Source organism: Elgaria multicarinata, chromosome 11 (genome assembly GCF_023053635.1).
Source record: "Elgaria multicarinata webbii isolate HBS135686 ecotype San Diego chromosome 11, rElgMul1.1.pri, whole genome shotgun sequence".
Lineage (NCBI taxonomy): Eukaryota > Metazoa > Chordata > Lepidosauria > Squamata > Anguidae > Elgaria > Elgaria multicarinata.
In genome coordinates this window covers 21,009,900-21,023,714 of record NC_086181.1, presented here as the reverse complement: position 1 = coordinate 21,023,714, position 13,815 = coordinate 21,009,900, and the positions used below count along the sequence as shown (strand labels likewise).

General features: G+C 42.7%; 2 protein-coding genes across 2 annotated transcripts; both read left to right on the top strand.

Annotated features, from left to right (window-relative positions):
• Nucleotides 1-62: 62 nt before the first annotated feature.
• Nucleotides 63-6,514, top strand: LOC134405329 (olfactory receptor 2AP1-like). Its single transcript, XM_063136574.1, has 3 exons — nucleotides 63-134; nucleotides 4,268-4,282; nucleotides 5,549-6,514. The coding sequence occupies exons 1-3, from the start codon at nucleotides 63-65 to the stop codon at nucleotides 6,512-6,514; spliced, it is 1,053 nt and encodes a 350-aa protein (XP_062992644.1).
• A 6,094-nt stretch (nucleotides 6,515-12,608) lies between these two features.
• On the top strand, nucleotides 12,609-13,577 carry LOC134405328 (olfactory receptor 5AP2-like). The gene has a single exon (XM_063136573.1). The coding sequence runs from the start codon at nucleotides 12,609-12,611 to the stop codon at nucleotides 13,575-13,577; it is 969 nt and encodes a 322-aa protein (XP_062992643.1).
• The last annotated feature ends 238 nt before the right edge of the window (nucleotides 13,578-13,815 follow it).

Sequence of the window (13,815 nt, the reverse complement as noted above, 5' to 3'; positions counted from 1 at the left end):
AGCATTGCTCACCCTCACACAGAACACCTGCCTTGTCATGTCAGATACACACCTTTGTGACAATGTCGGATAAAGTCAAAACCTGCATAGTTGTGTGGAACAAGTTGCTGCATAATGTGCTCACTTCCCATCAGGTGTGGACAGCAGTATATTTCGGAAAATCCTTGAATCAAAATAAGAAATTTGCAAACAATGAGAATCCCACATAAAAATATAGCATTAGATCCAGATTTTTTCATCGTTAGAGAAGAGCCACTGAAAATAATAATTTGTTAGTTATGACTAACTTAGGGTCCATTGATCTCAATGGGTGTCTTCTAAATATGGCTAAATATGGTACCAACTCAAAGACAATTTGCATGGCTGTGTGAGAGAGAGAAAAATACAGGAAGAACAGAGTTAATAATTTGGAGCCAGATTAGCAACTTGGAGTCTTTGGCATCTGGATGCAATTTTCAAGATTGTGTTGACATAAAAAATGTAAGTATAGTTCAGTGTTGTAAATCACAGAAGATACAAGATAGGCCATGGCTAGAATCATCAACAGGATAGACCATGGCTAGAATCATCAATTAAATTCCAAGGTTGGTATTCCAGAAATATCCCTCAAAATCCAAGTTAAACAGTACAGGTTTCAGGGATGCACAGGAGTAGTAGAGGTTATTCCAGGGTCAGATATCATTCAAGCACAGTCAAGGAGTTGGTAGGCAAGTGACTGGGACAAAGCACAAAACAAGACAATTGCTTCCAGCAATTTAACTGCTTGCCTTGTATTGGGATGCTGATGATGGAGTGAGACCAGCTGCACTGGCCTGCAGGTAGCTTCAGTCTGCTCATGTGAATGGCCCTTCCCCACACTCTCCCAGTTTCAGCTGTTCAGCCTTTCTCCTCAATACCAAGCAGAGGCAATCAGAGACATAACACTTAGGCAAAAATCACATGGATGATGTTATGAAAGCTGCAGTGGCAATAACCCATGTATCACTGCAAGAAGGTCTTACAAAGGCTATGAAATAACAAAAGCAACTCTCGATGTTACAATGGCTGCAGAAAGTAAGTTACATAATCTACAGAGAAAAATATATATAAACTGAATCAATGAAATAAGGGACCCTGTTAGAACTGGCCATACCCTGTATGTAACTGTGCCAGCTACTGAGAGCCGCTTTATTTATTATCCATTTCTAGAATATTCTTTCTTTCAAGATACTTGGAAGGCCAACTGAAATCTGTCTTACCTGTTGATGTATGATCTTATAAAGAAACATTCAAAATAATGAGTTATTGTAATGATATTGTCTGTGCTCCTTCTCTCACATATATTCAGCTCACTTACATCATCCTTTTTATTCTCAAAGGTAAAAAGGCAGGCAGAAAACAATTTCAAGCCCCCCTAGAGGAATTGTGGAACACAGAAATGCCAAACCAGGATATGGAATGAAGATGTGGATGGGGAAATGCTTTCAACAGCCATTATATGTCTTGTACTGTGTAGCTGAGGAACTCATCACTATTCATGTATTTGGACATACCTGGAAAAATCATTGTTGAGTGTAACAAAGGGTTGTCACCATGTTTTATTGTGTTCTGGGCTACATTGGCTTCCTGACTATTGTCACCTTCTCATGACATTCTTTAGTAGAAACTTGCCAGATGGATTTCATAAAGCCAGATTCATTACTTTTTGCTGTGTTTGTATTTCCTTTGTTCCTTTGAGGCCCAGTATTGGGCAAAAGGCAGGATAGAAATCATCATCATCATCATTATCATCATCATCATCATTATCATCATCATCATCCGTTTGTTTTTTGCATTTTACATATTGCAACCCACTTTAATAAATTGGTAAGGAATGGCAGAGTGTGAAAGAGTTTAGCATGAGTCAGACAGCCTTTGCTACAAATCTCACCTCATTTTGGGGGGTGGGTGGGAAGGGGGTTTGTCATAAAAGCTTACCAGGAAAAATGTGTGTGTGTGTGTGTGTGTGGTTTTCCTATGGCCTCAAGGGATTATCAGTGACTGAATTATCAGTAGTTGCATCCTGATTTCCATATTTTCCCTCACAAATGTTAATCTGCCATGGCCATGGCCGGCATAGCCTGGGTGAGGGAAGCGAGTTGCGGGTGGGGGCACAAGAGTCAGCATGGTGACCAGTGATTGTATGGCAGATTCATGCCAGTGGAGAGGGTAGGGGACTCTGAGCCTATTTAAGGGGTAATGCCCCTCCCTTCCCCCTCTCTATTACAAAGAGGCTGCGTCGATCAGAGCATCAAACGGCAGCTCGCAGGCGTGAGGGACACGCCGAAGCATGCGTTTAAAATTCCTATTCAGTCCCCTAATGGCAACCAACAAGTGCACACTGCCTACAGGGAGGGAGGGAGGGAGCCACGCAAGCAGAGGCCCTTTCTCCACCTAAGGATTATCCCAGGAAAATGGAGGGATCATCCCTGCCTGTTCCCAGGGTCCCCTGTGTGTCATTTGCATGCACAGGAATGATCCCGGGATGATCCCTGGAAAAAAGGCAGGTGTAGAAACGGCCAGAGAGGAGGCTGGGAGGGGTAAGTTGACCCCGCCCAGCCTGGTGGCGCCATACAGAGCCCAGCCAATGACTGGCAGGCATGGCTCTTCCCTCTCCCCCATACGCAAAGGCCTCCCCATGCCCGGGGTGTGCTGGCTGCGGCAGAATTGCACTTATTGTTAATGAACTTTGCTGGCAGCCAGAGTGCTGACTATGACTGGATAGACAGAACAACTAATAGAAGCTAAGCATCTCCCAAACTAAATTGCATGGAATGTTCAGTCACGCAAAGCCTATCTGAAATCTTAAATAGGCATAGTTCTGAAACCTTATCTGGTAGATATAAGAACTAGACCTAGGGCGTTACTAGACGAGGCTCTAGCGCGCGTTACCTTCCGCAGTCACGTCGAGGCTTCCAGATGACGTTCACGAGGATCCGCCGTTATCCTGTGGCGAAGCCTCTTTCTCCCGACTTTAAAAAAGTGAGTTCTAGTGCGCCTTTTCCTGCCGTCCCGCGGTAATTTGGAGTACGTGTGGGAGGATGTGAGGTCACTGCGGTCCGCACTGGGCAGGAAAAGGCGTGCTAAGGGGGAGTGGTCAGCGGCTTCGGTCAAGCCGCCTCCGCCATTTGCGCGCAGTCTGCCAGCTGGGGCAGCGCGGCGGAGCGGCTTTTTTTTTTTACTCACCCACTGATAGTTTGCGCAGGAACGGAGGAACGGAAAAGTGGCTAGTGTGCTGCTGGGGTGTGTGGGGGATGGGTGGGGGATGTGCGCCTGTTCTAGTGTTGTTTTTTTATTTCCCCAGTGACAGTTTGCGCAGGACCGGAGGACCGGAAAAGTGGCTGGTGACTCCTTGCGGTGGGCAGCTACCGTGGCTGCATAATGGCGGTGCTGTACGCTGCCTGTTAGTGTGGGTACCAGGCTGGCAGAGGGCAGAGCTGTTTGTGGGCTGCTGCCATGGCTACGGCCAGATGTGGGTTGGCTCCTTGGGATGGGGCAGAGGGCACAGAGGCGATCATCGCCGCCGACACCTCAGAGGCATGATGGGAGATGTAGGCACAGAGTGCCCATGCAGACGATTGACCTTGGGTCATATGACACCCGCCACGACCCCCATCAGGAAGTGAGCGCATCAATGTTGACCCTCAACAGCACCAGCAGCACTTCAGCTGGCACTGGCACTGCCGCCGCCGCCGCCGCTGCCGCCGGGGCCGGCGGCGGCATCGCTGACGGCTGCGCAAGTTTGCGGTCTTTCGGACGTGCGCAAACCGTGCAGCGAGCGAAAAAAAAAGCCGCGGCAATCAGGCCGGTGTGGCTGCGCAACTGTGCTCGCGGCGGCAGCAGCACAACCGGCGCAAACTTCCGCCACAAATCGAAGGCAGGTGTGGAGCATGAGGCGTCACGGCTGAACGGGAAAAGCCGCTTTCACCGCTCCTCAACGACGGAACACCCGGTAGGTCTAGCAACGCCCCAAGTTTATGTTGCAATAGTGGTATTGGTCATTGCTGGAAGATAGCATTGAGAATGTGAAAGAGAGAGAAAAATAGGAGTGGCTCTTCATTAGTTTCCCTTCAGATAGATGGCATTTCTATGTTCCACAATTCCTCTAGGGGGGCTTGATGTTGTTTTCTACCTGCCTTTTTACCTTTGAGAATAAAAAGGATGATGTAAATGAGCTGAATATATGTGAGACAAGGAGCACAGACAATATCATTTCAATAACTCATTGTTTTGTATGTTTCTTTATAAGATCATACATCAACAGGTAAGACAGATTTCAGTTGGCCTTCCAAGTATCTTGAAAGAAAGAACCTTCTAGAAATGGATAATAAATAAAGCGGCCCTCAGTAGCTGGCACAGTTACATACAGGGTGTGGCCAGTTCTAACAGGGTCCCTTTTTTCATTGATTCAGTTTATATATATTTTTCTCTGTAAATTATATAGCTTACTTTCTGCAGCCATTATAACATTGACAGTTCCTTTTGTTATTTCATAGCCTTTGTAAGACCTTCTTGCAGTGATACATGGGTTATTGCCACTGCAGTTTCATAACATCATCTATGTGATTTTTGCCTAAGTGTTATGTCTCTGATTGCCTCTGTTTGGTACAGTGGAGAAAGGCTGAACAGCTGGAACTGGGAGAGTGTGGGGAAGGGCCATTCACATGAGCAGACTGAAGCTACCTGCAGGCCAGCGCAGCTGGTCTCACTCCATCATCAGTATCCCAACAGTATCTCCAAGGCAAGCTGGAGACGCTGTTAAATTGCTGGAAGCAATTGTCTTGTTTGTGCTTTGTCCCAGTCACTTGCCTACCAACTCCTTGACTGTGCTTGAATGATATATGACCATGGAAAGAAGTCAACTACTCTTCTGCACATCCCTGAAACCTGTACTGTTTAACTTGGAATTTGAGGGATATTTCTGGAATACCGAACTTGGACTGTTAATTGGTTATTCTAGCCATGGCCTATCTTGCAACTCTTGTGATTAAAAACACTAAACTGTACTTACATTTTTTACATCAGCATAATCCTGAAAATTGCATCCAGATGCCAAAGACTCCAAGTTGCTAATCTAGCTCCAAATTATTAACTCTTTTCTTCCTCATAATGCTTTTTCTCTCACACCCATGCAAATTTTCTTTGAATTGCTTCCATATTTAGCCATATTTAGAAGACACCCATTGAGATCAATGGACCTTAAATTAGTCATAACTAACAAATTATTATTTTCAATGGGTCTTCTCTAAGGATGAAAATAATGCTATATTTTTATACTGAATGCTCATCTGTTCACAAATCTCTTATTTTGATTCAAGGATTTTCCGAAATATACTGCAGTCCACACCTGATGGGAAGTGAGCACAATATGCAAAAACATGTTCCATGCAACTATACAAGTTTTGATTTTATCTGACATTGTCACAAAGGTGTGTATCTGACATGACAAGGCATGTGTTCTGTGTGGGTGGGCAAAGCTTACAGGGGGCCCGAATTTTCTTTTACTCAATATTTGATTTGTTATCTGTAGATGCAGCTTGTGAAAAACCAGGAATTGCAAAACAGAACAAGTATCACAGACTTCATCCTCCTAGGGTTTGGGAATATTGAGGACTTGGACAATCTCCTCTTCTTTTTATTCCTAGTCATCTATATCGTGACTGTGTTTGGAAATCTCCTAATTGTTGCACTTGTGGTGGCTGAGCAACATCTCCACACACCCATGTACTTCTTTCTGGCAAATCTGGCCTTCTTGGAAATATGCTACACCTCAACTATATTGCCCAGAATGCTGGTCAGTTTTCTTACAAGGGACAAAGCCATTTCTCTTTGGGGCTGCATTGTGCAGATGCATTTCTTTTCGACTTTAGCAGCTACAGAATGTTACCTGTTGGCAGTGATGTCATATGACCGCTACCTAGCCATATGCAGACCATTGCATTATGTCACACTTATGAATAACAGAACATGTATCGTGCTGGTTTCAATATCATGGGTAACTGGATTACTACTTATAACCATCTTAACATGCCTGTTGGTGCAACTCACTTTTTGCAGCCAAGATGCAATCGATCATTTCTTTTGTGATTTCACACCACTTGTAAGAGTTTCTTGCAGTGACACCTGGGTTATTGAAACGACAGCTTTCATTACCTCATCCATCGGAATTCTGCCTACATTCCTTGTAACTGTAACATCTTATGCTTTTATCATCAGCACCATCCTGAAAATCCCATCCTTGACTGGGAGGCAAAAGGCATTTTCCACTTGTTCTTCTCACCTGACCGTAGTTTCCATTTTCTATGTATCCTTAATGTTTGTCTACATCTTACCAACAACTGGTAATTTCAAAGATCTAAATAAGATCTTCTCTTTTTTGTACACAGTCATAACTCCTATAGCCAATCCCTTCATATACAGCCTAAGAAACAAAGACGTAAAAGTTATACTTAGAAAAGCCTTATGCCAATTGTTGGATTTTTCTGGGATTCATTGAACACTCATTAGCTGCATTATAGATATAGCAAATGGTCTAACTGCTTAAGCTCACAGAGATCTTTAACTACAGGTGTATGTTTAATAAAATTTATGGAGAATTTTCCATTCATTTCAAGTAGACCGTTGTATACACCCCTTTGAGGGCAACTGTAGAAGAAAATGTCAATAGTAATAATAACGGCAACACTGATAATATAAAAATAGACAGTTCCCAAAATATTACACCTTAAATGTTACTAAACAGATGAGGTGATAGTAATAATTCATTCTATATATCTAAAAAGATATGTGTATTTCAATTCGAATTTAGTCTGGATCCTGTGTGGTTGTTCTTTAAGACCAAGGAGACAGAGGGCCCATTCGGAATACACCATAAACCATGGCTTTAATCATGGTGAATAAGGCTTTTTACTTTATTCACCATAATTAAAGCCATGGTTTAAGGTGTCTTCTGAACATGGCCTGGCTTTCTGTCTTAACTACCATGGCTTTAACCATGGTGGTTAAACCAGAAAGCCAGGCCTTGTTCAAAAGACACCTTAAACCACAGCTTTAACCACAGTGAATAAGGCTTTTCTGCTGCAATCCTTTACAGACTGCATTGTAGTTAAATCTCATTGAACTCAACAGGACTTACTTTTGTCTGTATAAGCATAGCATTGTGTTGTTAAACATATTCAGAGATAGCGTCATTTTAAAGGGTCTTCGCCTTAAAAATATAGAACATCAGGATCCATTTCATCAATGATAAGGTCTCCTGATGATAAATACTATTAAAAATATAGTAAGGAAGGCTGTTGGGAGAGCAGTCATGGAGAGGCTGGAGAGGAAGCTTCAGAATCACAGAGAGCTCCTCTAAAGGCCGCACTGTATCTCTGTTCCCAGCCTCCAGAAAGGAGTTGAACCCAGTCCTAGCCATGTGCATATTCTTGGAAGTATTCAGTCAGAGGTCAGGCTACTTGTTTTCTCATCAAGCAGGCTCCCACTGCTTACCAAACACCAATTTTGGGGCAGTCACTAAAAAAGCACTCAGCTCCCTGGGTTGGGGGGGCTTGTCAATTCGGCACCCATTTATTCTGGATTGGCACGGCATCCACCGCCTCAGCCATCAGTTTCTCGCCCAATCAGATTCCGGATGTGGGCAGATGGAAATCCGGGGCATTTCGTTCATACATTCACCAGCTGCCAAGGGAACTGGCTGTAACTGGCATGAGGTAATGGCTTTCATTTGCCTCCTAGATCTACGGAAGGGCCAAGATCCATTGCAAGTGTTAATCTGCGGCCACAGTTATGTCTTTTGAGCCAGAAAAAGGGCATCCCGATCGAGCATGGGTATCCAGCTCCAATTGAGCAACATTGTCAGCATCCATAGGTTGGGAAGGCATGGCATGCACTGGGAGTACCTCATGGTGACACTGTCACAGCAGCGTGCATTTGACCCTCCACCTCAGGTGTTGGTGGTGATACATCTTGGAGGCAATGATTTAGGATTATTGTAAGGCAAAGCACTGATTCTTCAGGCTTCCAGGGACTTTCAGGCCATTCATAGACAGTGGCCCAGAATTGTTATTGTGTGGTCTTGTATTATTCCCAGACTAAATTGGACGTGGGCTTGCGACCAGCATGCCGTTGAATGAGTTTACCGCAAAGTTAATGGGGAAATTTATAAAGAGTTACTTTTTATTCTCTCAGTATTTTAACACTTAATTTTAATTTAAATTTAAATTTTACTGTTCTAACTCTGTATTTTAATCTTATATCAATTTTGCTGCATGGTTTTATCCTGGTTGTGCTTTTTATACTGTATTTTGTATTTGTAGTTTTAACCTGTTGGTTGTTTTATTATGATTTTAATTTTTGTGAACCACCCAGAGAGCTTCAGCTATTAGGTGGTATAAAAATATAATAAATAAATAAATAAATAAATAAAGAGATACGGGGATGCTAGTATTCAGCACCCATTTATCAGAATATTGCAGAGGGAGCTTTACAGGGCAGGTGGGGTCCATTTATCGGACCTTGGGGATGACTTGTTCTTGATGGATCTGTGTAGTGGATTGCAGGAGGTGATCTTAGCTAAATGGGGGGTCGGAAGTGACAAAGCAGGAAGCTTACCACTCCCTATGGTGGGTAGGCAGGCATCTACGGTTGAATAGGGTCGGTGAGCATTCCAAGGCACCAAATGGTGAGGGATAATGCCTGAGGCTCAGCAGCTCCAAGCCCAGCAACCCAGCTGCTTAAATTTGGGTTATCTTTGAGGCCAACCTTTCTCACCCACTCAGAGCCTGGCGGCATGAGGAGGTGTGACACCAGATTGCCTACCACCCCAAAAGAAGGAGTCAAGGGGTGGCGATGGTTAGGCGCTGCCCCTAAGGATTGGAATGTCTTGCCCTGATTATGAATGGCTTACACCATGCAAGGTAGATGCCCACTTAGGTTTGCCCAATGCAAAGCCATCAAATAAATATTGGCCCTTATTTAAACCCAAATACTTGGTGTTACCTCTTTACTTCCACACTACACCTTCCCATAATAGATCACTTGAAACAATGCCACATCATTATATGTAACATAGTTTGAGGAGCACCGTAGGGAAAGCATGGCAGCTTTCAATGAAGGCATTTGTGTGTGTATGTGGGGGAGGGGGTAACTACCTGAAAAAAGATAAACTAATAAATACATGCTCAGGCTCAAAGCAGCAAAAAGAATCCAGAGAACCATTACATAAAACTGAGGGCTCCTTTAGATTAAAGGGAAACCACATTAGCTTACTGGCACTGTGGCTGTAGCTAGACCTAAGGTTTATCCCAGGATCATCCCAGGTTCGTCCCTGCCTGAGCACTGGATGCCCTGTGTGGCACTTAGATGAACAGGTTTGACCCCAGGACAATCCTGGGATAAACCTTAGGTCTAGCTACAGCCTTCGTTTCCTGGTTCTCTTGCATAATTGTAATTGGCAGGAGGTGAGGGGCAACCATATGGTCTGTAATTAAAAGTTGCCCTCTCCTCCCAGTGCTCCTAATAATGAATGGGAACAGCACCCTCTAGTGGGTGTTTTGTAGTGCAAATTCAGCTGCACCTGCTGGGAAATCCCAAGATATTTTAGAAGAATCAGGATAGCCAGGGTTTTTGTTTTAACAGAATAACAGGAGAGGTGCAGGAGGCTCATGACATTGTCAAAAGGACCCATAAACTCACTCTTTTAGAGAAGCCTTGAGAGCGGTCTCCAGATTGAGTGATACTATTTTATGTCTCATTGATTTCAGTGGAACTCCTTGAAGTAAGACTAAATCTGGATCCAAGCCATAACACTGCAAAAAAACAATAGAATCAAGATTCACTGAATAAATAAATAAATAAATAAATTTTCTATAGCTGGAGGAACATAAGAATGGGTACAGTTGCACGCACTAAGGATAATAGGAGTTGTAATCTGGAGGGCTCCATATTAGGAAATACTTCTCTAGTTGAACGTATTAGCTCCTTATTGTAATTAATCCCAGGAGTTTAAATGTTTGTTCGTTTTCCCTTTTCCCTCCTGCTCATTTTCTTCCCTTTGCTGATATTTACAGAGGTCATTAAAATGTTCTGAAATTATGATCAGTTTGTCATCACTTAGGAAGCCAATTATTATTATTTGGGAACGGGTCACTTGGGAGAGTACAACTTGTGATATAAAAATGGGTTTCATTTATTTATAATTTTCATTCCACTTTTTTTTTTCCTGTTTCAGTTTGCAAGACAACATGCACGTAACAGCTAGAGAGGAATTGGCTCCCTCTGTTGGGCATTTAAGGGAGTGATTTAAAGATGCTGAGACCAAAAAAGGAAGGTAACCCCTCGCCCCCAAAAAAGCCTCTTCAGCTGAGGCTCTGTGATTCAAGAGCGTACAACAGAGATGCAAACTTGGGCATTCCTCTCTTAAGGTAAAACTTAAGCTTGTTATTCTGTCTCTCCGCAGCCACATAAAGGCACTGCATCATTCTGGCCACAGCAGGGTTTGGATTCTCCACAGATACATGCTGCTTCTCAGGCAGGAATTAGTTACTGCATCAGCATCCTCCAAAGGGCAGTAGCATGAACACTGCCAGCATCTGGACACTGATCAGAATTTTGCTGAAAGGAAGGGGTAGAGGAATACACTATTTTAGCGAGAAGCAATCCAGTAAACAGCTTAATTTGCTTGGGCTCATCTACACCAAGCAAGATATTCCACTATAAAAGTGATATCAAAGTGTTATATAAAAGCCAGGAGCCACACGACTGCTTTATAGTGGTATTGAAGTGCACTGACAACTGTTGGGGCCCATTGACACATGCCACATACCACTTTCATACTGCTTTCAGTGTGTTATATCCTGCTTGGTGTAGGTGTGTTATGGGCCTGACAACAGTTGTCAGTGCACTTCATTACCACTATAAAGCAGTAGTGTAGATCCTGCCTTTTATATACTGCTTTCATACTGCTTTCATGGCGGAATACCCTGCTTGGTGTAGATGAGCCCAATGTTTCTATGTTCTACATCCTAGTGGCTCCAAAAAGTACTTTGAGTGAAGGTTATTTTCCCTTTGCATTACATTAGACCTCCCTTCTCTCTACCCCAAGAAAAAAACTTAAGATTTTTTTAAAAATATCTCAAATTTCAAGTTTTGACCTGGATGCTTCTGGAGAGTTTTCTGTACAAACCAACAAAGATAACCAACTTCCTGGTTATCACAGTGTGTTTGTTGCTTTAAAAATATAGTAATTATTATTTATTTAAAGATATTCTGTTTCCTTAAAAACAAAAACCCAATTATTTTGGAATGTTGAGGCATAGTGTAATTCTTACTCTGATAAGCACTTGTCACATTCATGGTTAACACTTCTTTACAGAAATCCCAAGATGGCATGTAGAGATTTAGCTGCTTTTATCTTCACAACACCACTGGTCTCATAATGATGACAGATCCATTGTCAGACAGTATGCTTCAGGGTTGAGTAGGTATATCAAATATATATTTCCCCTTAGGCAAATACGGTGAATGAATTGATTGGATATACATCAAAGTATCTGGAAACATTGGTCTAATCTACATCATCATCATCATCATCATCATCATCATCATCATCTAGGTGGTGTACAAGCATTACAAGTCAAACTACTTCACTTGGCACTAAGTGGATCTCTTTAAATTACATGCAAATAGCAGCCACAGGTGTCCTGGGCCAGATCTACACCAGGCATGATATAGCATTTTGAAAATGGTTTGAAAATTGTATATGGAGTGTGTCCTGGGCCCCAACAGTTGTCAATACCATAACGCACCATTTTAAGGCAGCAGTGTAGATCCTGCCCTGGTCATCTCCAGTACTGAAGAGGATGAGAGGGCTTATAACCCTCTCATGCCCCCCAAAGCTATTCTTTGTATTCAAAAGGAAGCTCTAATTGGTGCTGTCCTGACACAGGTGCTGACTGAGGCTGGAACTACACCAAGCAGGATATGACACTTTGAAAACTGTATACAGAGTGTCTCCTGGGCCCCAACAGTTGTCACTACTGTTATAACCTGTTTTAAAGCAGTAGTGTGGATCCTGCCTAAGAGGGAGAAATTTTATCATGACCATGGTGGTGGTGAGGAAAGAGTTAAGCCCTGAGCCACAGTATAGTGTCACATTGGTCCTGAGAATATGACAAACAAGACTGTTGTGTATTAAGACAAACATCAGAGGGGAGGAAGATAAAAAGGTAGAGGAGTAAATAAATAATCAGAATATAAATCAATTCCAATTAGAAAAAAAGTAATTTGAAAAATAGGTCTCTAAAAAACTTTTCAAACAAAAATGAAATTATGACTGCACTTCCATTATGAAACAGTCCATGGTGTGTGTGTGTGTGTGTGTGTGTGTGTGTGTGTGTGTGTGTGTGAGAGAGAGAGAGAGAGAGAGAGAGAGAGAGAGAGAGAGATTCAGTGATATTCATCTGCAGAATGGTTTTTCCTTTCCTTCAACACAGGGTAGTGAAATAATCTCTTTCCATTTTTGAAGTGACCATTACATAGTAATATGTCCTTGAGATTCAGAGTCTGTTTGTACACTATTATTCTCCCAGATGCAGGCCACCACTTACGAAAAATGGGAGAATGAAACAGGCATCACAGAATTCATCCTGTTGGGATTTGGAAAACTTGAAGCGTTCCAGTTGCTTCTTTTTCTCGTGTTCATTGTAATTTACATTACGACTCTAACTGGAAACATCCTAATTGTGATCCTTGTTGCATCGGATCAGCACCTCCACACTCCCATGTACTACTTCTTAGCAAATTTGTCCTGCTTGGAAGTTTGCTACAGTTCAACCATCCTGCCCAAGATGCTTACAGCTTTTCTAACAGGTGACAAATCCATTTCTTTCTGTGGATGTTTCACACAACTTTTTTGCTTTGGTTGCCTTGTCATTGTTGAATGTTACCTCCTGTCAGTGATGTCTTATGATCGATATATTGCCATCTGCAAACCACTTCGTTATGTGACTATTATGAATGGCAGGGTCATTTTTCATTGCATGGCAGCATCTTGGCTATGTGCAGCATCAATTTTGGTTATCATCATAAGTCTGGTGTCACAATTACCATTTTGTGGCCCCAACGAAATTGACCATTTCTTTTGTGATTTGGCTCCGCTGCTCCAACTCTCTTGCAGTGACACAAGCCATGTTGCATTGTTAGCTCTGATATTTGGGTCAATTGATATCCTACCCCCATTCATATTAACCATCTCATCTTACGTTTGCATCATTACTGCCATCTTGCGAATTCCATCCACCACTGGGAGACAAAAGGCATTTGCCACATGTTCCTCCCACCTCATTGTGGTCACCATTTTCTATGGAACTCTAATGATTGTCTATATTTTACCAAACACTAATGGACTCAGAGATCTTAAAAAGGTATTTTCGGTCCCCTACACCATCCTGACTCCCATGGTCAACCCTCTCATATACAGTCTGAGAAACAAAGAAGTGAAGGAGTCTTTGAAGAAGGCTCTGAGCAAATTCATTAGTTTCAATGAAAAAGAGAGATGAAACCTTTGGCTGAAGCACTAAGCTATAGTATGTTTTAACCATGGTTTGTTGACCGAGGCAGAATCCAGCTTGCAGACAAGCAATGTGGCCTCACCATATCAACAGTCCTCTTACCATTGGCTGGCTACAGAAATGGGGTGGAGGGCACAAACAAGGACCTTCTTAGGGTTCTTTGGCTGCTCTTGACTCATCCTGAGCCAAACACCATCCTACAGTTTCTTTCCATCCCCCATTTCTA